At 26.5% G+C, this 26,806-nt stretch overlaps 8 protein-coding genes across 18 annotated transcripts; 4 read left to right on the forward strand and 4 right to left on the reverse strand.

Annotated features, from left to right (window-relative positions):
- Positions 1 to 64: 64 nt before the first annotated feature.
- LOC127064911 (protein limb expression 1 homolog) lies at positions 65 to 2,866 on the forward strand. Of its 3 annotated transcripts, XM_050996573.1 has the most exons (6): positions 66 to 216; positions 718 to 914; positions 988 to 1,113; positions 1,339 to 1,524; positions 1,651 to 1,997; positions 2,090 to 2,866. In XM_050996573.1, exons 4-6 carry the CDS (start codon positions 1,368 to 1,370, stop codon positions 2,492 to 2,494), a joined length of 909 nt encoding a protein of 302 aa, XP_050852530.1. In that variant the 5' UTR covers positions 66 to 216; positions 718 to 914; positions 988 to 1,113; positions 1,339 to 1,367; the 3' UTR covers positions 2,495 to 2,866. The 3 variants fall into 3 exon arrangements, with proteins under 3 accessions (XP_050852531.1, XP_050852530.1, XP_050852529.1); XM_050996574.1 differs by lacking the exon at positions 988 to 1,113 and having other exon boundaries at positions 65 to 216; XM_050996572.1 differs by having other exon boundaries at positions 718 to 1,113.
- Positions 2,867 to 3,080: 214 nt separating this feature from the next.
- Positions 3,081 to 4,671, reverse strand: LOC127064913 (ATP-dependent Clp protease proteolytic subunit). 4 transcript variants are annotated; one of them, XM_050996578.1, is made up of 6 exons: positions 4,522 to 4,671; positions 4,317 to 4,445; positions 4,097 to 4,231; positions 3,604 to 3,994; positions 3,355 to 3,536; positions 3,081 to 3,180 (listed from the first exon to the last, which is right to left on the reverse strand). In XM_050996578.1, exons 2-5 carry the CDS (start codon positions 4,350 to 4,352, stop codon positions 3,379 to 3,381), a joined length of 720 nt encoding a protein of 239 aa, XP_050852535.1. In that variant the 5' UTR covers positions 4,353 to 4,445; positions 4,522 to 4,671; the 3' UTR covers positions 3,081 to 3,180; positions 3,355 to 3,378. The 4 variants fall into 4 exon arrangements, with proteins under 4 accessions (XP_050852535.1, XP_050852534.1, XP_050852536.1 ...); XM_050996577.1 differs by lacking the exon at positions 3,081 to 3,180 and having other exon boundaries at positions 3,216 to 3,536; XM_050996579.1 differs by lacking the exon at positions 3,081 to 3,180 and having other exon boundaries at positions 3,216 to 3,536; positions 4,317 to 4,467; positions 4,522 to 4,665.
- Positions 4,672 to 4,940: 269 nt separating this feature from the next.
- On the forward strand, positions 4,941 to 6,163 carry LOC127064915 (transmembrane protein 223). The gene is made up of 4 exons (XM_050996581.1): positions 4,941 to 5,267; positions 5,348 to 5,640; positions 5,735 to 5,877; positions 5,975 to 6,163. The coding sequence occupies exons 1-4, from the start codon at positions 5,134 to 5,136 to the stop codon at positions 6,119 to 6,121; spliced, it is 717 nt and encodes a 238-aa protein (XP_050852538.1). The 5' UTR covers positions 4,941 to 5,133; the 3' UTR covers positions 6,122 to 6,163.
- On the reverse strand, positions 5,901 to 9,602 carry LOC127064912 (uncharacterized). 2 transcript variants are annotated; one of them, XM_050996575.1, is made up of 6 exons: positions 9,312 to 9,602; positions 8,275 to 8,371; positions 7,956 to 8,204; positions 7,679 to 7,893; positions 7,307 to 7,582; positions 5,901 to 7,235 (listed from the first exon to the last, which is right to left on the reverse strand). In XM_050996575.1, exons 3-6 carry the CDS (start codon positions 8,091 to 8,093, stop codon positions 6,977 to 6,979), a joined length of 888 nt encoding a protein of 295 aa, XP_050852532.1. In that variant the 5' UTR covers positions 8,094 to 8,204; positions 8,275 to 8,371; positions 9,312 to 9,602; the 3' UTR covers positions 5,901 to 6,976. The 2 variants fall into 2 exon arrangements, with proteins under 2 accessions (XP_050852532.1, XP_050852533.1); XM_050996576.1 differs by lacking the exon at positions 9,312 to 9,602 and adding an exon at positions 8,458 to 8,788.
- Positions 9,603 to 10,439: 837 nt separating this feature from the next.
- Positions 10,440 to 11,867, forward strand: LOC127064381 (microtubule nucleation factor SSNA1-like). 2 transcript variants are annotated; one of them, XM_050995346.1, is made up of 4 exons: positions 10,440 to 10,633; positions 10,791 to 11,017; positions 11,200 to 11,399; positions 11,503 to 11,867. In XM_050995346.1, the coding sequence occupies exons 2-4, from the start codon at positions 10,966 to 10,968 to the stop codon at positions 11,608 to 11,610; spliced, it is 360 nt and encodes a 119-aa protein (XP_050851303.1). In that variant the 5' UTR covers positions 10,440 to 10,633; positions 10,791 to 10,965; the 3' UTR covers positions 11,611 to 11,867. The 2 variants fall into 2 exon arrangements, with proteins under 2 accessions (XP_050851303.1, XP_050851302.1); XM_050995345.1 differs by having other exon boundaries at positions 10,442 to 10,633; positions 10,958 to 11,017.
- Positions 11,868 to 12,124: 257 nt separating this feature from the next.
- Positions 12,125 to 14,953, reverse strand: LOC127064379 (beta-1,3-galactosyltransferase brn). 2 transcript variants are annotated; one of them, XM_050995341.1, is made up of 3 exons: positions 14,841 to 14,953; positions 14,032 to 14,132; positions 12,125 to 13,955 (listed from the first exon to the last, which is right to left on the reverse strand). In XM_050995341.1, the coding sequence occupies exon 3, from the start codon at positions 13,864 to 13,866 to the stop codon at positions 12,385 to 12,387; it is 1,482 nt and encodes a 493-aa protein (XP_050851298.1). In that variant the 5' UTR covers positions 13,867 to 13,955; positions 14,032 to 14,132; positions 14,841 to 14,953; the 3' UTR covers positions 12,125 to 12,384. The 2 variants fall into 2 exon arrangements, with proteins under 2 accessions (XP_050851298.1, XP_050851299.1); XM_050995342.1 differs by lacking the exon at positions 14,841 to 14,953 and adding an exon at positions 14,329 to 14,466.
- LOC127064380 (uncharacterized) lies at positions 14,659 to 15,406 on the forward strand. Its single transcript, XM_050995344.1, has 2 exons — positions 14,659 to 15,182; positions 15,270 to 15,406. Exons 1-2 carry the CDS (start codon positions 14,777 to 14,779, stop codon positions 15,320 to 15,322), a joined length of 459 nt encoding a protein of 152 aa, XP_050851301.1. The 5' UTR covers positions 14,659 to 14,776; the 3' UTR covers positions 15,323 to 15,406.
- Positions 15,407 to 15,793: 387 nt separating this feature from the next.
- LOC127064899 (maternal protein tudor-like) lies at positions 15,794 to 26,784 on the reverse strand. Of its 3 annotated transcripts, none has more exons than XM_050996550.1 (11): positions 26,333 to 26,560; positions 25,601 to 26,221; positions 24,492 to 25,481; positions 24,002 to 24,415; positions 23,812 to 23,883; positions 21,786 to 23,319; positions 21,283 to 21,697; positions 21,028 to 21,209; positions 20,768 to 20,904; positions 17,094 to 20,693; positions 15,794 to 17,008 (listed from the first exon to the last, which is right to left on the reverse strand). In XM_050996550.1, exons 2-10 carry the CDS (start codon positions 26,206 to 26,208, stop codon positions 17,114 to 17,116), a joined length of 7,932 nt encoding a protein of 2,643 aa, XP_050852507.1. In that variant the 5' UTR covers positions 26,209 to 26,221; positions 26,333 to 26,560; the 3' UTR covers positions 15,794 to 17,008; positions 17,094 to 17,113. The 3 variants fall into 3 exon arrangements, with proteins under 3 accessions (XP_050852507.1, XP_050852505.1, XP_050852508.1); XM_050996548.1 differs by lacking the exon at positions 26,333 to 26,560 and adding an exon at positions 26,604 to 26,784 and having other exon boundaries at positions 15,796 to 17,008; XM_050996551.1 differs by lacking the exons at positions 23,812 to 23,883; positions 26,333 to 26,560 and adding an exon at positions 26,604 to 26,784 and having other exon boundaries at positions 15,798 to 17,008.
- Between the last annotated feature and the right edge of the window lie 22 nt (positions 26,785 to 26,806).

Below are 26,806 nucleotides of genomic sequence, written 5' to 3' on the forward strand. Positions count from 1 at the left end.
ACAACTGACATATACACATACGTACACGTATGTATTTGACGATTTCGTACACATATGCCAAGTTCGATGCAAGTATGTACGGAAATTCGGTGTGATGGGGGTGACGGTAAGGGGTAAAGGATTCTAGGGGGAAAGACGAAGTGCAAGAATGCGATGTGCAACGTTGAACGGCAAACACGAGGTACACACTATCGTGCCATTGATTGTACAGTAAAGGTGCGCTCTTCTATTTATTGTAATTTTGATAAGATGATGTATAATTATCTACAGACAATTATACTTTGCATTCTACTAATATTTTGTACATGATAACATAATCATGTATTAAATACGAATACATAAATATTTTTGCTAAGATCGAATAATTTTTTTTATGGATAAAAATAGAATGTCTGTACTTACAAATCATTTCAAAATTATATATTGCGATATTATATATATATATATAATTGATTAATCAATCAATTGTTATAAGGATTGTAGTTAGTTCAGTTTTAATGATATGTTATTGTTAATAAATCGAAACATGTCAGATAATAAATTGAAATTGCCAGATAATAAATTTTTTCTTTACAATATCTATCTTTTATGCAGCATTTTTTATTCAGTAAAAAAGAAACAATAAGATAGATAAATGACACTCTAAAATCTTTATTTTTTTGTTTATTATCTCTCTTTGTTAAAATAAAAAATGAAAAAGATAACTGATTTAAATAGAACGATCGATACTACCGATATTCGAAGGGCACACGATTGAAACATACGGTCCTGGTTTTCTGGAAATCGTCAGCGGTCCGGGGCCATTAAACGCGTTATATGTGTCTTGCAATTTGATCCCACGGCGCAAAGAGTACATCCAATCGGAGAAGTAATTTACGCAAATTCCTGAATATCTCTGGAAGAGATATCTGCAGGTGGGCCTTCTGGTTTTTTCTCGATCTTCGATGCCTCGGTATTATACATAGTGATAGTTATTTTATCGTGTAGTCTACATCCAGAAGACTAGTTTAGGAATTGATCAGATAAAAGAGAAAAAATCCAGGACGGCAAGATTTCGCATAATATAGGAGCCAATTTTGCTTCCGTTAATTCGCCTGTGACGAAGATTTATCGGTAATGAATTTTTGTCGGTGTTGTTAAAATGTTTATTATTAATATCGAAATATTATGATGATTTAATATGATTAAATAGCATTTGATTTTCAATTTGATTTTGGATTTTATAAAAAAGTATTCTAAGAAATTGTTTGATTTATCTTTTTTTTTCCCCCATAAAGATTTGACACGTTTAGGTACATATTATATAATTATGGTATTCAAGTATAATCATATTTACAGTGTAAATGAACGTGTAATTTTAAGAAGTAATGCAAGGCATGATGCCAGTTAAGACAAAATCTCGTATTCCTGAGACAATGGGAGTAACGAATGGATTAGTGGATGCCAGAGCAAAGCAAGTTTTGAGAGAGGCAGTGGACGCAGTTGTCAACAGTTTTGCTAAACATACACAGGGTTATGGAAGAGGTGTGTTATTTTTCTTATTAATTTTTCATTCTATATATACTAGAAATATAATTTAAATTATATAAAATAATTATTTATATTATAAAATATATATGATATATACTTATAATATTATAATATATTTAGTGAATGTGGTAGAGGCACTGCAAGAATTTTGGCAAATGAAACAAAGCAGAGGTACAGAATTGAGAAATGGAGCGTTAGTAATTTACGAATCCGTCCCAGGTGCTAGTCCACCATATGTTTGCTATGTGACCCTTCCTGGAGGATCTTGTTTTGGAAGTTTTCAAAATTGCCCTACAAAAGCTGAAGCACGTAGATCAGCGGCAAAAATAGCATTGATGAATTCAGTGTTCAATGAACATCCATCACGAAAAATTACAGATGATTTTATAGAAAAAGCTGTAGCTGAAGCAAGAGCAAGTTTTGCAAAACCTTCAACTACGCCTAATGGTGTTAGCAATCAAACTCAAGTAATTTCTAATGTGTGAAATATTAAAAAGTATTAAATATATATATATAATAATATAGATAAAAATATATCTAGCAATGAATGTTTTTTTAGGGAAATGGCGATGATAAAGAAGATCCAAATACTGGAATTGGTGCATTCCGTTTTATGTTAGAATGTAATCGTGGCAGAACAATGTTAGAATTCCAAGAACTTATGACAGTTTTCCAGTTACTTCATTGGAATGGTTCATTGAAAGCTATGCGAGAAAGACAGTGTAGTAGACAAGAAGTAGTAGCACATTATAGTCACCGTGCATTAGATGATGACATGCGTAGTCAAATGGCACTTGATTGGGTAGCCAGAGAACATGAAAGTGGTGGTGGAGTTGTTGCAATGGAATTAGCTTTAGCGGAAAGAGAACTTGAAACGGCGCGTTTAGCAGGACGCGAACTTAGATTTCCAAAGGAAAAAAAAGATATACTAATGTTGGCTCATGCTCAAGTTTGTCCTCAATGAATTATTATTTGAGATAATTTTTTGAGATTTTGAGACTGGTTTTTTGAAAATTGGATCATTTAAAAAGATAAGCAATTCCTGTGCCTTGTAAAGATCGAATTTTCAAAAATAGTGATTCACTCTTCGTTTGTTATTCACTTTTCATCATTAGACAATTTTGTTTTATCAATATTTTTTTTTTTCTTATAAGAAATATATTACATAGAATTTTGTGATAATACACTTTCAAAGGAATTAAAAAATTCAGTGAAATGTGTGCCCAGGGTATTCTAAGTACTTAATCTATGTAGAAATCAATTGAAGCAGAAATACTGAAAATGTTTAACGCACTACATATGTAAACGTTTTAAACACATAAATTTGTCTTCCATTTTTTTGTATTATTTTTTTTATAAATGATATGAAGCGTATTTTTTATATGTGTATATATATACATTCCAGCTATATATGCTTGAATACATATTGCGCTTATCTTGCATGCCGTGTATGATAATGTAAAAAAACATACACGTGTAAGGGATATATATATATATATATATATATATATATATATATATATATATATAAAAATTCAAAGAGATAGAAGTATCTTTTTAAATATTTTTATATAACATAGCTAGCATGCGAGATCAGATACGTTCATAAATACATGAAACTCGTATAAAATGAAGACATTTTCTTTGTGCCTGAAAATAAGTGATTACAACATAGTAAATCTATAATTGTTTCAATGATATTTTATTATTAATATTATTATTATTATTATTATTATTATTATTATTATTATTATTATTTTTATTATTATTATTAAAAGTTGATAAACACATTTTTTAAAATATAAAGTTACAGTGTTCACTTACGCCTTCAATTTAATTAAAATAACATTAAGTTGATATAGTAGCATTTACAGTTTGCTCTGATAATGTTGTCACAGATGGATTTTCTTCTTCCTCTTGTAAAGGATGTGCAAGTACCTTATCTATTATTCCAAATTCCTTAGCTTGAGAAGGACTCATGAAATTATCTCTTTCCATGCTGCGCTCTAATATAAATAATGACATTAATTATAAAAACCAAAAATATAAATGAAATTGTTATATTTGAACTACCTATTTTTTCTAAATCCAATCCAGTATGTTTGACATATAATTTATTAATTTGTTTTTTAAGTTTTAATATCTCTTGGGCTTGAATTTGAATATCTGTAGCTTGACCAGATACTCCACCAGATGGTTGATGAGTCATAATTCTAGCATTAGGTAATGAATGTCTCATGCCTTTTGCTCCAGCAGCTAAAAGTAAGCTCGCCATTGAACAAGCTTGTCCTACGCACCATGTTGCAACAGGTGGTAGGACATATTGCATAGTATCATAAATACCCAGTCCTGCTGTCACACTTCCGCCAGGTGAATTAATATACATATGAATAGGATTTTTACTACTCTCTGATTGAAGAAAAAGTAATTGAGCTATAACTACTGAGGAAACATTATCTGTAATCTATTAAAAAAAGATAGATTAGTTTTTATTAGATTACAAATAAGAATTATGATTTTAATCATATGTTTATATATATATTCCATAATGAGAAATAAATATTACCGGACCCATAAGACATATTATTCGTTCTTTTAAAAGACGAGAATAAATATCATATGCACGTTCTCCTCTTCCACTTTGTTCAACTACGACAGGTACAAAATTTAAATAACGCATGCTTAGTTGTTGACCATAACCCTATTTTAAAAATACACATCAATTAAATCTATTCTATTTTTTGTTTTTTATTATTATTTTAAAGACCATTACAATATATACGTACAGTAATCCGTAATAAGTTATTTATTTTTTGCAACATTTCCACAAGTTTATTTATTAATTATATTTTTTTATCTATAATCGTTGATTATGTTCATTAGTTATTTTTTATTAATATTGAATACATTAACACCTAAAAAATAAATGTTAAATACCTACATTTTAATACAACATAATATCGAGCTACAAATTTAATTAAAGAATATTACCTTTGGTAACGAAACGTATCCACAACGTTAAGTTGAAATTATTTGACAAACAATAATAAAATAAACAATATAGAAAAATGACATAGAAATGAATGACCTGATTCTTTTAGGTTATGTTTTGGATGGTTCGTATTATTGTAAAAATATTATTAGAAGAGTAGTCGGTAAGAAATGTGTTACCAGTTGTAGATCATAAAGAAGTAATATGTTGTATTATTATAACTGACAGAACTAAATTATGTGTATTATATTAAACATCTTTTTTCAAAAGTATTTTATATTCCTGCTATAAATTACAATTTAGTAATATTTAAATATTTCATTTTTAAAAGAGATAAAACAGTTTTACTACATAAGTAATATAGACTATACAATTTAATAGTAGATGGCAATATTGTCAAATATTATGCAATTTATAAATTGATTGAGAAGATTTTTATAACAAATTAATATAAATTTACAATGTAATTAAAATGAAATAATATTGACTTACGTTTTTTAATTACTTTTACTTATATATGTGTATGTGTGTATGTGTCTATATATATAATAATAATTATTATTATACAAATATATGAAGTTATACATCGATACGTGTATCTACCTAGAATAATGTTATTATTTATCAAAAGTAATTCAATTACTAAATTATTGGTAAATTCATTAAAATCATCTCATATACTTTCACAAAAACGCACTGTGTACAAACCTAGTTTATTACTACGTAAAATATTTGAGAAATCAAGGTATTTTAAAGTTTCTTGTTTAGGTTAATTATTATTGACTTATAACTTATTACATTACTGGAAATTATATATACTTATAGAATAAATAATGTAAAAAGACAATTATGGACATCACGTTTAATAATACGACATAACCAAACACTATCATGGGATATAAAGACTAATCTAGCAAATAATGTTATTTTGTATAAATACGAAAGTGGCAAATACATGTTTGTTCACATATTTGGCCTATGTAACATCGTTGCTTGGTTATATTTATTTTGCTATTGGTATAAAGATTTATATCGTAATTTAAGGACCATATCATTTAAACAATTTTTAGAGGATAATTATCCTATTCTTTCAGTCTTTCTTTTAACAACATTTTCAGGTATATATAACAGTTATTAAATATAAAAGATGCAACAAATTTATACATATATAATCTATTATTAAAAATACTAAATTATATTTATCTATTTCAGGACCACTTTTCTATGGATTAGCTTGGTTTTTTACTTCACGTATGGTTAAGTGTATAATTTTACATAAAGGAGGCAAATATATTAGTTTTATCACTAATCATCTACTAAAAAGCAGAAATACTATAACTGTTCCTATAGAAAAGGTAGGAATAAATCTTATAAAAAATAATTAATGATGATCTGTATTCTATGCATATATTTATATATAAAAAAATATCAATAACATTCAATATTTTCAAGGTATATGCAATACAATCGAGAACTGATAAAAGAGGTGTATATACATCAATTAAAATAGAACCCTATAAGATGTATTTTTTGATTGATAAACGTGGCAGGTATATAAATGGGGATCTGTTTGATCGTGTGGTTGTATATCAAAAATAGTATGGTAGAATAATGACAATAAAATTTTTATAAAAATTATAATGCATTGGAAAAAAAGTTTCTTCATATTTTAAAGCAAAAGTAAAACAAGTTTTTTTATGTATCAAATGAAGTTTATCACATCAAATATATGCTGTTTTAATCGATCACTTTTTGCTATTTTTGAGATAAAATCATAATTTCATCATTGTAGAATTTCTGTTTTCTGAACAAAAAACTCGGACAAGTGATTTTCATAAACCTCTTTTAAAGCTAGTTTTATACTGTTAAAAGAATTTTGCAAGGACAAAAATAAATGGTAATCTGATGGTGCAAGGTCAGGACTATACAGTGAATATATCAAAATTTCCCAGGCAAGCTCTCTCAATTTTTGATGGATCACCAATATGTGGGGTCTGGCGTTGTCATGATGGAATTAACACATGCAATTATTATAAATGTAATTAATATTACCAGAGTTATATGATCATAATGTCATCTGCTGGGAGAATACGAAGAAACTTTTTCCCCTAATAACAATACATTAATCAGTAACCTTTGATGTAGTAGTTATATTTCTATCAGTATATTTTTAGAAATACAAATACAAAATAAATAAAATCTTTTAAATATAAGAAATGTATAAAAATCTCTGATGCATCTATACCTTATTATTAACAATGTCAGTATATGCAAATATATATAAAGAGTATCATGTTTTATTGCACCAGTATTAACATATTTTAATTGATTAATTGTTGTTTATGAAATTATACATAATTATTTGGTTTTTCTTTCAATATATATGCATTATATACATTGAATTGCATTATTGTTATATATATGCATGTTGTTATTTAATAGCTTTTCAAATTTTCAATATCTCTGTCTATCATAGTATTTGCCTGAATATTTACTGTAGCGGTCACTATATCCATCTTCTTGATATTTGTCTTCAGCCTTATAAAAGACTTCAGGTGCTGATCCAACTTGTTTTTGCCAATAACGTGTCCAATAGAGATCTTCTGGATTTATATCATGTGGGTGTTTAGCATTTTTGAATACATGTACACAATATACAAGGCTTCCTATCAATGTTAAGAATCCAAAAACAAGAAAAACTATACCTAAAATCCTAGAAAACAGTACATTATATTATTATATAGACTCATAATTAGAAACATATACATACAATGATTTGCTTACCATACAACCAATGGTTGAAAGAATTGTATCACTATAACAAAACCCAAAGTTACAAGGATTAAACCAAGATTCAAAAGTAACATCAGACAACAGATTCCTTTTGTATTTGGACAAAAAGGATTAGGTGTTGACATGGTTTCTATAATAATACCATCTTTTCTTGAAGTTTGTGTCTTAACTGTTGATATTCCTGATCTTCCGGAACCATAACTATAGTGACTAGGAGCTCGATGATCCATTCTAGAACTTGGTGCAAGGCTATGGTGGGATCCACGGCTATTGATAAAGAATGATTTTTTATCCAGAATATAATTATCCCTATTTTGGTATTCATTATAATTAATATAGTTATAATGTGCATTGATATAAAACCTTATTTCTGAAGTTGTTCTATAAGCAGCACTTGTAACATATATGTCCGAACCATTGTCACAGATACTACCATGTGATGCACTTTTATTAAACGGATGTCGAGATGGACCAGAAAATATAGATCCATGACCATTTTGTACACTTTGCGATCTTCTCTCCTCACCTTGATCATACTTCTCTTTACGATTTTTTCTTGTTGGTATAACTGGTTTTACCTATAAAAATGTATATAATCTTTTTATTTTAACCCAAAGATTATAGTTACATATAAAATTACCATTGTAGTATGATCATTGGCCACAATGTATTCCGACATAGTGCGATCCGAAGGAGCACGCTGACTTTCTTCTCCATCTGTCAAATAATCACGATTCATACTGCCATGGTAACCTAAATATCTTGATGTATGAGTCATATTGATCTTTTTTATAGTTTTTTTAATAACTTATATTTTTATAAATTGGTTTGTCAATTTTTTCTTCCCTTTTACCAACGGCCAAAATCATAATAAAAAGTATGATCGATCCTAACGTAAAAGAGAATTTAAACAAATTTTGATATTTAAATGTTCTTTTGAGTAAATAAAAAATACTTACTGTTAACATTAACGCAGAGTATATAAATTATTTTTATAACATTGTAAGCCTTGAGATAAGTTGATTTAATTTATTAGACAATATCTTTTTTATTATTCTAGAACAAAAGAAATTTATATAAAGAATTATATCAGAATAATTTATTATATATAATAGTGGATTATATATATTTATTATTATTACTAATTTCTAGAAAGTAACATTTCTCAGTTTTATATTTCAATACGTGAATACATAATGTCTTCATCATTGTTCCGTTTCATAATAACAGATAATTAAAAAAAGTAATCATGAAAACTGTCATATTTTCAAACGTAGGTGTATGTATTGTATTTTATTCACGCATCAAATACTAATTTGGTATGATGATGTCATTTAAAAAGGTTGCGTACGACATCCTCGACAGGTAATAGCGATCACAAAAATCTTTTATCGATGATTGTTATTATTTATTATATGTTAAAATCATATATAATTTCGCAATATTTTATCGTCGTAATACAAAATTTTATTATTATTGAAATAAAATTTTGTTGCGAAAAATACAATGAAATTTTTGATTATCAATATTTCAATATTAAATAATGTTTATTAATATTCAAATATTTTCAATTTTCATTCTAAAAAAATTTGTTTTTGTAAAAATATGTTAATTTTTAATAAGAGTCAAAATCCTTTGCGCATGCGCAATACATCATATTGCCATACTACTGGATCGTAATTTTGATGAAACCACTTGTTGCTTTATCGAAAACAAATTTTATGTGGAAAGAATATTTATAGCTGGATATTAACCAGGGACATGTGTAATTCTAAATATAAATATATAGAAAAATACGAAAGATATGTAGTATTAATAGATGTCTCATGTAAAGCAGGTGTTTATTACTTATTGTACTTTCTATTTGTAGTAGTCGATAGTATCAATTATTGTTTCAAAACAAGTTCCATAAGTATTTTACATAATTTAAAATATATATATTTTTTTATATTATATTCTCAAAATATTTTATTTTGAAATGTATTCATCAACTTACTTTTGATCTAATATACGTTTTATCCCCTTATTATCATAGGAATGCACTAGATAAAATGTTTTCCAAGTAGTCAAAAGTTCTTGATTTCACAAATATTAATAATATTTTCATGCAGTTTGATATCTTATAGACTCGAGAAACGTATATTGTGAGTACGCTAAGAAACGTCTTTTTATCCTCAACATTTTCTTATTCGACATGAAACAATTAGTTCACATCGAGTTAACTACGCTGTAACGCGAATGAAGGTGTACAAACGCTTCACTGACTCTCGTACTACTACTACTAGTGGAGAGAATGGTGTGTCAAAGCGAAAGGTGCATTCATCGCGGTTTAGTCTTCAAAGACACTTCTGCAGCGCCTTTAAAAGGTAAGGTAAGGCCAACTGCTTTCGCGCATTTATAATATTCAGTAAGTATCTACGTGATGAACAATCCCTTTTTAAGAAAGAATAACTATAGAATACTGTAATTCCTAAGAAAAATCAAAAAGGAAAGATATTTATTTTGTTTCTTTGTTTAATTAAAAAAAAAAACTTTTAAGTAAAAGAATTTTTTAATTAAATACGTTATTTTTAAAAAATATCTACATTCCTTATTATTTTATATTATTTTATATTTCTTATTGTAATAAATATAAAATTTGTTTATACCTACATACATTTAGATAACAATATATCTTTATATATTTAATAAACATTTTTATAAATTGCACGTTCAAATTGTTTGTTTTTAATGTAAGAATCATTCTGCAATTAATTTTAATAATATATTTATTCTTATATATGTTAATTTTTTTATTGTGTATAGTTTAATAAAATTTTTATTATATTAAATTTGAAATAAAGGAAACAATATTAAGCCATATTTATAGATAAACCTTATTATAAAATAAATAATTTGATAGTAAAGTTAAAAACAATATAAATTCTACAATTTCTCAATTGTTTATACAATTTATACGATTATTATACATTTTCTTATTTTTTTTTAATATTTTACATTATTATGATTTGAAATTTATTTTCGAAGTAAATTACCAATAATAATAAGAAATTATTTTTATTAACCAATCAAACAAATTTATGTGAACGTAGACGTATTTCTATTGGTGGGAACTTAAATTCAAGAAAGGATCGCGTTTTGTAGACTATATACGCTTGAGACGCTGATATCTTTCGTTTGTGGCATTTAATGTTTTTTTTTATTAAGTAATTTAGTTTATATATATTATTTAATAATATTATAATTCTGTTAAATGTATTTGTTAAAGGATTCTGTTATCTGAATTCTTTGATAGCTATTACAGTATAAATATATCACGTAAGTCATTCACAAAATTGATTATAATAACATGACATTTATTATTAAAATATAAAATGTTTTATTAAAAAAAAACCTTGTATGTATAATAAATTTTATTGGAATTATTTCTTATAGAACGTTCAATTAAAGAATGATCATTTTTTATTTACGGAAGTTTTAGGTTATTTACTTCTGACTTCGCGCCAAAATTAAACATCAAATTTGCTAACCTTAGGGATATTGTTAACGTGAACAAATCTAGATAAATATCTTTTTGATTTAACAGAAAAATTTTTTGTTGTACTTCCTATATACATTAATTAGATTTTTATGTAAATGAAGGATGTAAGATGTCCCAGCACGGTGCTGCACTGCAAACATATAATCAAGAATTAGTAAAATGTAAGTTATTTTTTATTGGAATTAGATATATATCATTTATTTTTCTTTCATGATTAGGTTTGTTTAGATATGTTAATGCATCCTTTTTAAAGGAGTAAATTTTTATGTAATATTATTAATATATGGGTATATATAACATATCTGTCATATTTTTTCAATACTTTTTTTGAAACTTTTTCAAGGTTTGGAAGAAATGAAGTTGAGGCGAGCGGAACTGCAAACACAAATTGAATCGCAAGAAGAAGAGAAAAATAATCTACAGAGGGAAATAGAGAAAATGTCGCATAAACTTACACGATTAAATGATAGCCTTGCTAAAAGAGTAGCTGTTAGAAATGAATATGACAGAACTATTGCAGATACTGAAACAGCATATATGAAAGTAAGTTATATTTATTTACAACATTCTGTATTGATTATTTTGTATATATGTGTAATAATGTGTGCATTATTGTGTAATAATGCATACTATATAATTATTTTAGATTTTAGAAAGTTCTCAATTGTTACTTAATATGATAAAAAGAGAAGCTACAAATTTAGATCAATCTTTAGTGAAGGCCAGTATGGATAAGCAACAATTTAGACAATGATGAAATAAAAATATCAATAAATTTTGTAGAATGTATTTATTAAAACATTCACATTATATTATCTATTAAAGAAATTGATCTACCAGTTTGTAACAAGTACAAAATTGTAAATATTTTCTATAAGATAATAGATTATTTTGTAATTATACATTATACTGAAATATTGATAATTGTACAAATTTTTCATAATCTATTTATAAATACAATAATGTACATTATTATATATATCTTGTCATATGGTGTATGGTCATTTAAATAGGCATCATTTTCATAGGAATATTTTTTCATTACTAAAAATTGCAAATAAATGTACTTAGGAATATAATGATGATGTAATAGTTTGTAAGAATTTTAATTTATATCTAATATTAGTCAATTATCGAAATTAATTCGTATTACTTTAATTTTCCTATTATAAACTATTGTTCTGTATTACATAAAAATTGACCAAAGATTGTGTATAAGTATATTTTATATTTGTAGAAATTTCTGTAATAATACTATTTATACCATATTTAATATTTCATTCTTTGTAATTATATTGAGTGCAATCTACAATATAATAATAGCAATACATAATTTAAAAGTTAATAATATTCTTATATGTTTTTATCAAGGTCTTTTTTTTTATTTGTATTGACAAGTACAGGAATATACCATTAATGCAGATCAATATTTGCAAATAATAATAAGAAATGTCTTTTTTAATGAAAATGATAATATTAAATTGAATTAAGTTTTCATATCCCCTGTAAAAATTATTTTACATATAGTTTATGCATTTCCAAGAGCTTTTTGTTCGTTCCAAATTTGCAATAATTCATTAGGATCTCCATATCCATGAGAAGTGATTACATATTTGTAATTGAATTTTGTATAATCTTTTTTATAAAAATGAAATTCTTCACAATGGAATGGTTCTATATCAGCTTTTTTAGCTACTAGACCCAAAAAAATGTCATCGAATTTAAAGTGTTTTGTATAAAAACTTGTATAATACATATCCAAGAGAGCTTCTCGTGAAATTATATATGCACCAGCAGTAACATATGGTGGCCATAAATGATAAGGATATTCTTCCAATGAAACATACCACTTCGATGATTTATGACGATGCGGAGAAGAAACAAATACAAAACCTGCAAATAATCTAACATCTTCTGGAAGTTCAAAATCAAATACTTGTCTTTTCTTACGAATTGGTGATTCTATTTCATCATAAATATATAATGATGATATATTTTCAAAAATTCTTTTCTCCTTCACATTGTTATTTACTTTTGTAAGTACATCTTGAGCATCTTTGCTATTATTTAAAATTGTAGTTACCTGGTTTTCTATACTATAGTTTTGATTATTAATATTTTCCTGAGTAGAAGAGGAAACTTCAGGTAATTGTATTAATTCTGCATTGGAAGACAACTCTTCTCTAATATAGATATTTGTATCGGATATATATTCTGTATTCAAATAATTCATTTCATTTTCTTCGTTTAACAAATTTGATATATGTGAGAAATTTATTTTTGATACATATGGATATCTTATTTCTCTTTTTTGAGAAATCTTTTTTGGTTCTTTTAAATAATCTGGATAATTAGTGGGATTCCTTATAAATCTTAAAACATTTTTGACTGAAACATACATATCGTCGTCAACAAACATATAAAATTTGGAATTAGAGCAATATTTTACTGCCCATTTAAAACCCATCATTGTTTTTATAGTATTATTATAATATGTATCTATAAAATTTGCTTGTACAATGTCTTTGTATTTCATTGCTTCCAGTTTTATTTTAGCTTGTAGTTCTTCATTGTCTTGATGAATACCTAATAGGAAAACTGTTCTCGATGGAACATCGAAAAACCTTTTTTCAAATCCCCATGAATTTCGTATTGCTATCCTTCTATCAAAATTCTGTACAGCTGATTTAATTATATATACTACACGAAACTTACTATGCTCGGTTTCTACACATTTTTCTTCATTATTATATAGAAAAGAATAATTATATACATTAATTGGATCAACAGCAGGTTTTTGATTATATCTTAACGCATTTACAAAGTCATGTATGTCGCCATTATAAGGATAAACAAAATGTTTATCATAGGTAACTTCAAACATATGAGTAAATGCTCCAAAATAATTTAAGAGCATAATAAAACTAATAGAAAGAATAATGTATTTAAAGTTGAACTTTGATATGAGCTTAAAACTCACGCGATAACAAGGACGTAATAAATAATACATTTTAATACAATTCTGATTTTAAAAGAATGCTCTTACATATTACAATATATAAGGTACTATAAGTCTTTGTTGTTTGTAAAATAACATATCTATAAAAAAAATTAAAATAATTCTATTAATATATTTGTTTCCTTTATAAGTTGTAAAAGAATAGTAAATACTTACAATTCTGATTTTACAAAGCAATGATCTATAAGTTAAAATCAAATAACAAGCAATAACATAGTGATGGTTTATTTGATTATTGCATTTTTGATGTTTGCCTGCTGAAATATATTTTTATTAATACTGGGTAAGTTTTTAATTGGCACTATAGTAATTTTAATAGGCAAATAGTAGGAATTCTATATGGCACTAATGTGTTGATATTCCACGTGAGTCGATCACAACATTTGAAAACAATAAATTCGTTGACATACATTGATACCGATTAAGAATGACAATATAACCTTTTTCACGTACACAATTTTGCATTAATTTTTTAAATCGATCACATCACAAAATAAATTCTTTATTGTTTGTTATTTTCAATTTTTTTCGAACAGATATCAATTGAATTATAAATTAATTGAATTACAATCGAAACAGTATCGATATTGAATATTGAAATTTATGTATATATTTTATTTTGATATGTGATTTCGATTCTCGAATTTAAATTTATTTATAAATTTAACAAAAAATTTATTGATAAATTGAACATTTTTATTTATAATTATAAGTTCATGTTAAATCAATATCTTTTTAGACTACAATATTGGAAAAGAAAAGTTATTACAAATTTAAAAAAATTTCTTAAAAGCAGTGAAATTCAACTGAAGTTGTTAAGAAATTCGTAATGTCTTTTTGTACAATGAATTTTACTAATAATTACTAAAAGAAATTTCCATTAAAAAAAAAGAAAAAGAAAATGAAGAAATCTTTTCAAAAAAGGACACCGACGGTATCAAAAGATAATATTATCGAGAAGAAACCTTTCGGGTTTTGTTGCAATAAGAAAAATTTAGATCCTCGAACTCTTTATAATAAACGACCACCACCTTTTAAAGGCTCTTTGACTGACGTAGTTGTCGGAAGTGGTGGTCCAAGTTTAAAATTTCGTATTCAAGATGTCTCTCGATTACCTTTTCCGATTCAACGTATTATGTCTAGAACAAGGGGTATACCTTTTCTTGGTAATTGCAAACGTTGTCGTAAACCATTGCGTTGGTATTTAGAAGATGAAATCGCACTTGCTCGAGACATTTTTGCTCGAGAAAGACAAAACCAATATAACTTCGAAATAGATAAAAATGTCGAAATAGCGAAACGTAAAGGTAAAACATTTATTTGTTATTGAGATTTTTATTTTAACAAATAGTAATTTAGAGGATAGATTTGATCAATTTTAATTATTAATTTAGAAAAATGGCGTAAAGATCGTAAGGCAAAACGTAAAATGATGGGAAAAATATAAAAAAACGTATTTTAAAATTGACTCTTAAAAAAATTGTATATTGAAGATTTTAATTTCTAACTTATTTTCCTAACTCATTTTTATACTTATTATTGTAAAAACACATCCTTTATTTTTTATTTCGATAAACAAGATTTATATTTGAGATAGAAATGTAAATTTTAATACAAATTTTAATACAAAAGAAAGAATATTTCGGAAATATTTTATTAAAAAATATATTTAAGCAGAATACAAAAATTCGTATAATTTTAGGTTTAATTACAAGTTATTAATTTTAGTAGTTTATAGATTTTATAGTTTTAGTTAATAGTTTATATTTATATATAGGAACAAAAACGAAACTAAAATATTGATATATGAAATTAGTTTAAAATAATATCAACAATTATTTTAGAAATTATTAACTAAATTTATAACATTGATAAAAATTAATAAGCATTATTCTTATTATATACTTTTTATCTGTCCACAGTAGTATTAAAAAAATATAAGATATACTTTATAGAATATGATGTGTATTACATGTTTTAAATTAATAATTATCGAAGTATAGATCAATAAATTTTTGAAATATTTACTAATAACTTATTATTGATATAAATGTGGAAAACAATGTATTTAAAATATATCTAACAAATTATAAAAAGTAGAAATATTTCTTCTGTCAATTAGTTTTTCTTTATCACTTCAGTAATACTGATATATATATTTTTAATTGTTTGTTCTTTCTTCGATATCATTTCGTGACAAAATTAAAAATTGAGTAATATATATAATATATTTGATAACATAACTTCAAACTTGTAAAAAAAATCAAAGTAAAGAAAGTATTTGTAATGGATATAAAATTGAAAAAATTCATGGAAGTAAATGTATATAAATAATTCTTTTTAATATCAATTGAAATAATAAATAACAAAGTTATAGTTTTTATTTGAACTTACAAATTTGTCGTGTGTCAATATCGAAAAAGAATAATTTATAAATATTTAATCATTATGTTCCATAATATGTCATATCATAAATGTGTAAATTATATACTGTGGATAGAAAATGTCTTTATAATAAACATGCACAACCTTAGTACTGATTTAACAAATTAAGCTGAATTAATCTTTGGTGAAATATTTGTTTAAATGGTGGCACATGAAAGTTTTTATTAAATAATTACAAATAAAAATATTGAACTTTGTTTAAAATGAATGATAAACTTAAACAGTGGTATAAACGTATCTTAATAGAATTATGTATGTGTAGTATGTATATATGTGTACACCACATATATATCACTATAAAAAAAAACTTAATAAACAAAAATTTTAACCAAAACGAAAGCAAAAATAAACATAAATTAACTTTTATATCATTTTAATGCCTTCCTGGATCTATTATAACTTTATACTTGAGTTAATTAATCCTGTTATAATGATACCATACACATGGGAATGTCATCTTTTATGGCCACGGTAAGTACTTCCCTTTTCCTACTTTTATGGATTTACCGTATGAACCTTGTTTTTCTTAAAGATATTGCCTCTCGCCGCATTAAGCAATTCATTTTTGTTCAATTCATTTTCTCATCATAGTTCTTCATGATAAAATTGTTTTGTTTGTATTTTCTTTTCATAAGTTTACATGCATTTACAAAATCAGTCTTACATATAAGTAATAGTTTTGGTGATTCTGTAATATTTTTATTTTCAAGTGAGATCTATCATTATTACTATTAATACATTAAAATACGATTCTCTACATTGTAAATACTTACTGTTGCTTTCCAATAGAGGTCTATACACTTGACTTTTCTGTATCTTTTTTCAAAATACCTTCAATTGCTATATTTGTTCCTGGTTTTTCTGTTTCAGAACTGTCTAATGAACAAGTAATTTTTTCCTGTTTCATAGAATTTTGACTAACATCAACATTTGATAAGAATGTATTGGGTGAACATGTTATTTTTTGTTTATCTAGAGATTTTTCAATGGCTTCAGTATTTTCAGTTACTTTGAGGTCAATTTCTTCTGAGATTAACATATTGGGGGAACATTTTGTTTCTTCTTTGTCTGGAAATTTTTCACTGATTTCAATATTTTCAACTACTTTGAGGTCGGTTTCTTTTGAGACCAACATATCGGGGAAATATTTTGTTTCTTCTTTGTCCAGACATTTTTCACTGGTTTCAGTATTTACAACTACTTTGAGGTCAGTTTCTTCTGAGACTAATATATTGAGGGAATATTTTGTTTCTTCTTTGTCCGGAAATTTTTCATTGGTTTCAATATTTTCAACTGCTTTGAGGTCAGTTTCTTCTGAGACTAATATATCGAGGGAACATTTTGTTTCTTCTTTATCCGGAAATTTTTCATCAGTTTCAATATTTTCAATTACTTTGAGGTCAGCTTTTTCTGAGACTAACATATTGAAAGAATATTTTACTTCTTCTTTGTTTGGTATTTCTTCATCGGTTTCAGTATTTTTAACTACTTTGAGCTCAGATTTTTCTGAAGTTGGTGTTTCTAACGAACATTTAGTTTGTTGCTGTTCAGATAATTTTTCATCAACATCACTAGTATCGACAACTATAACATTAGTTGATCTTTTCTCATCTTTATCATCTTCCCTTTTATTATCTCCATCATTTATAATTAGATCATAATTAATGTCAAAGTTATTATCTGCTTTTGATATTTCTTGTGTTATCAAATTTTCTGAACTAGATTGCATAATAATTTCAATATTCTCTATATTGATAGAGTCTTCATTTTCACTATCTCTGTGAGTATCTTCGATCATATTCTTTATTATATCATCAATACTAAGTTCTGTTATATTAGTAAAAGAGTTTGTTTCCTCTATTGATGCAGTGACAGATTCATGAATATGTTTTTGTTCTAATAATTCTGTTGAACTCTTTTCGTTAACAGAACATACAATCGTATTGGTTGATTTTTGTGTTAGCTCATTCAATTTTTCAGGATTTTCTTTTGTATTTGTTAGTTTATTATATAACTCTATATTGCTATTAGTTATCTGTTCCACTACTATACATTTTTCTGATTTGGTATTAGTATCTTTGCACAAAGGTAAAAGAATTTCTGTAATATCTTTTCCATCTATGCTTAATTTGACATGCATAGGATCTTCATTGTCAAGAATTTCGAATTGAAACATTGTTGCTCCATCAGCAGCAAGATCTTTAAAAGTTTTACAAGCTTCTTCAGACCAAAATGAAATATAATATGGTATTTGTAGAGCACATCTTTTGGACAATGTAGGAATATTTACAATATCTTCAGGTAGTATTCTTAATTCTGTATTAATGGCAGTATTGCCATAGTCTATATATAAGACATTCACGCCACTTTCATTCTGTGATAATATTTTTGCTCTGTACCATTGTTCATCATCTGGATATTTAGCTGCACAAATCGTTCCATTTTCTAAATTAGTTAATGGAAGAAAGCTGGGTGCAGCTTGTAGACGATCCGACATTACTTCTAATTCAGCAATACTGGCCTCTGCTTGTACCCAAAATTCAGCTGGTGTATTAACATGACTTACTACAACATTAGGTGAATTTTCTTCTCCAAGAGGTGGTAATCTTTCTTCTATATCCGTTATTTGTTTTTCACAAAAAACAGCTAATAAATCTGTTACATTCTTCTCATTTAAAGTGAGTCTTACTAATGATATTTCTTGTTCCTTCAGAACATCCAAAAGAAATATTGTAGCGCCATCAGCTGCTAATTTTGTAAATTCTTGACATGCTTCATTAGACCATTTTGTTAAACCTTCAGGAAGAACCAAGCTGCATCTTCGAGATAAAGGTGCTATTTTTACTAAGTCCTCTGGAATAGTACGAATTTCAGTAGATATAGCTGAATTTCCATAATCAATGTATATAACTTTTGTTTCACCATTATAGTGAGATATAACACGTGCTCTATACCATTGTTCATCTTCTGGAAATTTAGCAACACACAATAAATTTTCTTTTATCTCGTCTACTTTAGGAAACATATCTGCAACCATAAATCTATCAGACATTACTTCTAAGTCAGCAATGGATTTCTCTTCTTGAACCCAAAATTCACTTGGTGAATTAATATGACTCACAAATGCAGAATGTGGATCTAATTCTAACTCTACTATTTCATCTATTAGATCTTGCTCTGCATATATTCTTACAGCATGGTGTTCTTCAACTAATATTTCACTGATACTTTTATCATTTACGAATAGTTCAACTCGTTTTGGTATACTGTCAGCAATTATTAAAGCTTCTAAAGAATCTGCTGTCGTTACTAAATTACTAAAACGATCACAAGTTGCTTCACTCCAATCTTCAGAATCTACAGGAATAATGTCTAATCTAGATTTGGTTGCATATCTTTTCATTGATTTTAAATTATCTGTCAGTGCTCGAATATTTTCTGATTTGTTATCAATTACGTCTGTATTTCCATAATCAATAAATCGTACTGTAGTAATATCTTCATCTGCATCAAGAACTTCTGCTCTGTACCACATATTATCAATAGAATAAACTGCTACACAAAGAGAACTTTCTTCTAAGATGCCATCTATTAATGGACATGTAGAAATATCAGCTTGTAATTCTACATATTTTCGTTTAAGAATTTCAGCTTCATTTGTTAATTGGATCCAAAACTGACTTGGAGAATCAATATGAGACACACGGACATTATATTTTTTACCAGTTATTAACTGATAATTTTCTGACTCATTTTCGGCTAAAGATTTTACTAAATTCATTGAACGGAATTTATCACTAATCTTTTCTTCGTTATCAAATAATTCAACTATCCACTTTTTGTTTACATTAGAAAAATTTGCAGTAAGGTTTCTGTTAGATAATTGGTCTTGTAATATATTTATCTGTTCAGATAATGTACCATTTAAAGTAACCGTCAATGAAGCATTAATTGCTAATTGATACGGTACAAAAAATTGTGGGTCTAATTCCATTAGCGATTCGATACTAACTTCTTGTGTGTTTCCATAATCAATAAAATTTACATAAACACTCTTATCAGTGAATTTAATGATTTTCGCTCTATTCCAGTAACCATCTGCAACTTTTACAGCACATAACATATCTATCTCTGGTTTCAATGTTTTCCCACAGTTAGCGTAATGTTCTTCCAATGCTTGACTTAAGTGTATATTTTTATCATAATCTACACTACGTTGTAGCCAAATACTTCCAGAATGATCTGCATATGATACTATTATTTTATAAGTTTGATTTAAAATAGGCATTGGACAAATTGGATATATTTTTTCATCTAAATCTTTTTGGCTTTTTATTTTATTACCCATCAGATCATATAATTTAATGATAAGCCTACAATGAAAAAAATATTTATATTAGTTTATTTATAATTACCATTCATAAATAAAAGCTATAATTTTCATTACCTGTTATTATTGACTTCTTCTACATACATAATCAATTCCTTATTCTCAATTATTTCTTTCCAATTTTTATTCGTTTCAAAAGATGATGCATTAAGAAGACAGCACTCTATTGGTTGATTCTGTGTATCAGTTAACATCTATATTGATAAATATAATAACAATGAAAAATTATATATACATATACAAGAAAGTAATTAAAAACATTTTATTTCTAATTTATATTATATTATTTTATATAAGTACATGATAAGATATAATACCTTGAAATTCTTGTTAATTACACATTTATCATTGCTACTCTCCATAATTGAAGAAAGTTCAATATGAAATTTGCTTGCGCTTTGCACATTACAAACTCTTACTTTTAATGTTTGACCATTCAAAAGATTGATATCTATCTTTTGTATATTAAGAGATTTATCTAATTCGTTAGTTGAATTTTCTATTAATAAAAGTATCTTTTAGTTTTAAAGATGTCCATACAATTTAATTTAAACTTTAATGGATGTACTTACCATCAGTAGGCATAATAGTATTTACTATAGCATAAGATGCTAAATTTTTATTGACTAATATGTCAGCAACATCTTGTCTACAATTATTCAATGAAACGATATACTTGTCATTTTCTATATTATGAAATAAACATCCATATTTATCAGCATTAAAACAGTCATCAATTGCTTGTGTATTAACTTCGGACCATTTTGAACCTATGAAAGGTTTAATATTTTGCAAAGAACAATGGTATGCTTGCTTTGGAAGCTGCATTAATTTCTTTTCAACTTGGTAAATATCACTTTTATTTACCAAAGCACGATTTCCAAAATCAATATATTGCACAATATATTCATCACTTTTATTTTCAATAATTTCAGCACGATATAATGCTTTATCTTCAGAAAATATAGCTATTACAGCTGCACCTACCTGTTCATAAATAAAATATTAATATTATTAGTTTTATTATATCTGATTACACTATGTAAAAGATATAGTAAATAAAAAATATTAATACCTGCAATGTATATGTAACAGGTTTTCTATTAACATACATTCTTTGTATTTCATTCATCATGTTTCGAAATTCAACCTCTTTATCAAGTATTTGACAATAAAAATTATTAGGATTTATAAACCACGTGATAATTATATCTTTATGAGATCCAAGCTCAAATTGTTCCTTTGCCCACTTTGAATTAGATGATACATAATCATATTCACTAGACTGTTCTACTATGTCTATTTGCTTTATTTGATTTAACGCTGTTTCTCTAACTTTCATTATATCAGTACCATCAAAAAAATCCTCATTTATGTATATAGGTTCTGGCACATTATTAATAATTTCACGTAGCATAACTTCGTATATATTATTATCTTTTGTTAAAAATTCAATTTCTAAAACTTTTCCATCTGTTCTATTTGAAAAGCTTTCAATCGCATCTAAATCCCATATTTGATTTTTTGCTGCAAATAGTTTGCAATGAATTGTCTGTATTGGTAGTTTCAAAAATTGTTCTTGGATTGTTTTGATTTTGTCCAAATGAACTATTTCTATATTTCCATAATCTATAAACTGTACGATTACTTGTTGTTTTTCTACAGATTTGATTACAGCTCTATACCATTTAAGATCTTCACTATATTGAGCAATACAATATTTTTCAGGCTTTATTTCCGATTGTTTTAAAAGATCTCCACCATTTTCATACATCGATGCAATATTTTCCATAAGAGTATCTAATTCTAGATAATCAGGATTCAACTGAATATAAAAATCAGTTGGGCTACTTATGAAAACTGTCATACACGTTTTAATAGCTCCAAGTATAATATCTAATGAAGGTATTTCAATATTTTCTGAACTTAATTTTGATAGTTGAAGTTTTTCATTATTTTGCATACTATTGTTTATTGTTCCTAAATTCTTTGACATATCCCTAGATTCGGAAGAACTTTCTTTATTAGATGTGACATTATTCTTATAGTTTGCTCTATCTTTTGAATGATGCATTTTTTGATTATATTGACTGTTTGTTTTTCCACTTTTGTTAACTTCTTTGTCATTATCATTATCGTTCCATCTGCTATTGTGTAATCTTGCTGATACTCCTTCTGTACGAGGCCTTCCACGACTATGACGATTAGGGCCACTACCTCTACCTCGTTTACCACTACTTCTGGATGATGTATCAGAATCTTTATCACTCCAATTTTTATCAAAACCACTACTGCGGTTGAATCTAGAATCATTGCCAAAAGATCTACCTCTGCTGCGAGAATCTCTTCCAACTTTATAAAATGAATTTGAATCGTTATAATTTCGTTTATTGTATGGCTCGTCCTTTTTTGTATTGTTATTTTTAAGTCTATCTTTACTAGATCGATCATTTCTTGAATTGTCATGAGAGGAATTCGATTTTTCATATCTATTATCTTGTCTTTCTCCATTTAAGTCATTTTTCCAAGGTTTTGATTTAGTATGTTCAATTGGCATGTTTTTTGTAGGATCTTCCTGATTTGCTTTATTCCCTTTATTTATATTATCACTAGAAATAAAAATTAATTCATATTTTTTGCATAATAGAAGTACATAGCAACAAACATAACTATGATTATAATAATACACAAAAAGCTGTTTAAGTAATAGTACAATAAAAAAATAAACAAAACATATAAATAATTTATATTTATACAAATTTTTACTGTTACTTTCACATGCATTCTTAATTATAATAGTAATTAGATTATATTAAAACACAGTATAGTTGAAGATATTAAAATTGAATAGCATTGATGTACACAGTATAATAAAAATGAAATAATTGTTAAGGAAAAGAAAAGATAAGAAAAGATAAGAAAAGAAAAAAGAAAGATTTATTTTATGCAAAATTAAGTTTAAAGATGATTATACAAGCAAAACATAAGCAGTATATGTAGAATTTAAAAAAATAATTTTTGTTTTCTGTTTTATTAAGTTTAAAGTAAAAAAGAAGAAAAGAAAAATTATGTAAAAATATTTGTTTTAGTGTTTATTTTACCGTATTTCTTTTATATTCTTCGATTTACTTTTTACTTGAGTTTCTATATTTAATGGTATCTTTGTATAGTACCTAATATACACAACAAATTATATTGTAGTTAATTAGATAATGTAAATATAATTTTAAAACTAGGCTATTAGAGAGAAAATTTGTTACTGTGCAGTTTAAAAGAAATATATTGTTTTACCTTTGTATCTTTTTAGGGACTTTTATAGAACTTTGATGTTCACATTCATGGGAATTTGATTTAATATTTGAATTTTTCTCTGAAGGAAAAAATCGATGTAATATATTTTTTATATCATCCCTAATCTCAGGATCATATAAGTCAACCAATAAACCACCAGGAAGTACGTCGATAACTGCCATGTATAGACTTTTTTCCAAGATTAACATTTCAAATTGATTGTAACATTCTTCACCAGTCGGTAATGTGTTATAATCCCTTAATATACATTTTATTGCTTGTGCTGGTAGCTTCGTCACTAAATCATTATGAATTACACGCAAAGATTCTGCAGTTACAGTTACTTCATTGCCATAATCTACATATAAAATTCTTATTTTGTCTCCATCAACATTAAGAATTTTTGCACGATACCTAAAAATGAATTATTAATCATATATGTGTGTCATCATTAGTCATATTATAATATATTGATATGTTTTCAATTTACCATTGAGATTCGTAAAGAGCAGCACAAGGTGTTCCTACTGATATCTGATTTGGATGTAAAGTAGGTGCAGTTTTAACATAATCAGCCAAATAAATCATTATAGATTCGAGAGATTTATCAGAATTATCGAGTTGAATAAAAAATTTCATATAACTTTCTACAAAAGAAACATGTACAGTTCTTTCTGCACCTTTTGATAATTTTTGTGGTTCTTGATATACAACCATATTTGATACTGTTACTGGAACTGTAAATGCTTGTCTAAGAATATCTTTTATATTTTTCTCATTGTCATACAAATCTCCATATTGTATAAGTGGTGGACCTTCTGGTGGACGGACATGTAACACAAGTGATCTTCCTGATACTATCTTTTTAAAATATTCTGTCATTTCTGGTGTAACATTTAGTTCCTTCACTCCACTTAATGTAAATCTGATTGAAAGCACTCTAGGATTAATATATTGTGGTGGTAATTGAAAGATATCTGTATATGGTAATACTTCAGAATGACCAAAATCAACATAATATAATTTACACTTATTTTCCATTACAGCCATTACTACTGCTCTGCATAAGACTTTATCTATTGTGTAACGACCTAAACATACTGATCCAGGTAATGGAGGTTCTTGTAAGGGTTCCATTGGATGAGAATTGATATCTCTCATAAGTTTAGTCAATATTTCTGATGTACTTTGAACTTGTACAGAAAACTTTTGTGGTCCATCTTCAACAAAAGATACATATACATGATATTTAGAACCAACATCTAAAACTCTTGATTTAAATACTAATGCTTCCTGAACTGGTGCATGGGGTACAAGCTTTTGTGGTTGTACATAAGGTGTGGAAACATTCTGCCATGCACCTTGACCTTGCATTGTATTAAAAGCAGGGTTTGCGTTAGATTGTGTGCCTACACGAGCCTCATTTATCATTCTTCTATCTTGCATGTGATATGGTGACATTTGTTGTATACGTCGTGGTCTAAAAAACACATTAAAATTTTATTATAATCATATAAGAAAAATAAAATTGAATAAATAATTTGTATGTTACTTTTACTTTAACATTTTATAATTTAAAATTCTTCATATAATTTCTACCTGAATAAATCTTGCATTGTAGCATCCATTGCCATATGTCTTTTTACTAAGAGTTCTCCAAAGTCTTCATTATTATAATATAGTTTAATAAAAGTGTGGTTTCTAACAGTAGAAAGGCAACAAGCTTTGTATTCATTATATCGTAATATTTTTTTAATAGTTTCTATCGTTTTATTATCCCAAACATTATTAATAGGTATAATGTTTGCTAACGTAAATTCATATGCTACTGGTGGAAATGATTGTAATGTTTCTGATCCAGGTATGTTTCTCAATAAATATACTTCATGTTGTGGTAAGATTTCAATATTACCATAATCAATAAATTGTAATACCACTTTACCATCTGGACATATATTACATACTCTAGCACGATAATAACCATCATTTTGAAATCTTGCACAACATAAAGCATTAATAGATAGTCCTTCTTGTAATTCTGGATATCCAGATCCTATTGCAAATTTTTCAAAAAGAGGTAAGATCATTCGTTCAACATAAGTTGCAGAATTTTTATCGATCTGACCCCATATTCTTAAAAACTGATGTTCTGCTTCCACATGTGTTACGAAAATAATAAATTCCGAATTTTGTTGTATTGTCGCCATTTTAAAGCTTTCTCTGTAATAATATTAAATTAAAAATGAATTATTAATCAAACACATGCTTTAAACATATTTGTAAATGACATTACACTTTCAATTTATAAGAACTTTTTGCACTACTATATACCTTTAACAAAACTAGGAGCATATAAATGTATATTTAATTATGGTTATAATTTTTAAGAGGGAAAAAACAGGTTTTCTTGTAAATTATGGTTATTATATGCAAATTCATTTAACAAAAAAGTAAACAACTCTTTTAACATTAAATTATTTACTTTTGTAATTGTATGTCTTTTGTGTCATTGGCTCGTTTTTTACATACCGATTTGTTACCATTTGAAAGAGAAATATTACGTAGCAAAATATGTATAAGATTATGATAAGTAGCAACGAACCTTACGAATATCCTACTTTACATATCCTATTATGTGTTTTCTCGTCCGTTGCAATAGTTCCTTTATATATTAGACACGATCTTAAATATTCTTAGAACATTTCACCATAATATTCCATTATCTTGATTATTACGGTACTCAGTCTAATTCTTCCATCTAGACTTCTTTTGACATATTGACCATGCCGCCAACTTTAAATTGCT

This window comes from Vespula vulgaris, chromosome 6 (assembly GCF_905475345.1).
Source record: "Vespula vulgaris chromosome 6, iyVesVulg1.1, whole genome shotgun sequence".
NCBI lineage: Eukaryota > Metazoa > Arthropoda > Insecta > Hymenoptera > Vespidae > Vespula > Vespula vulgaris.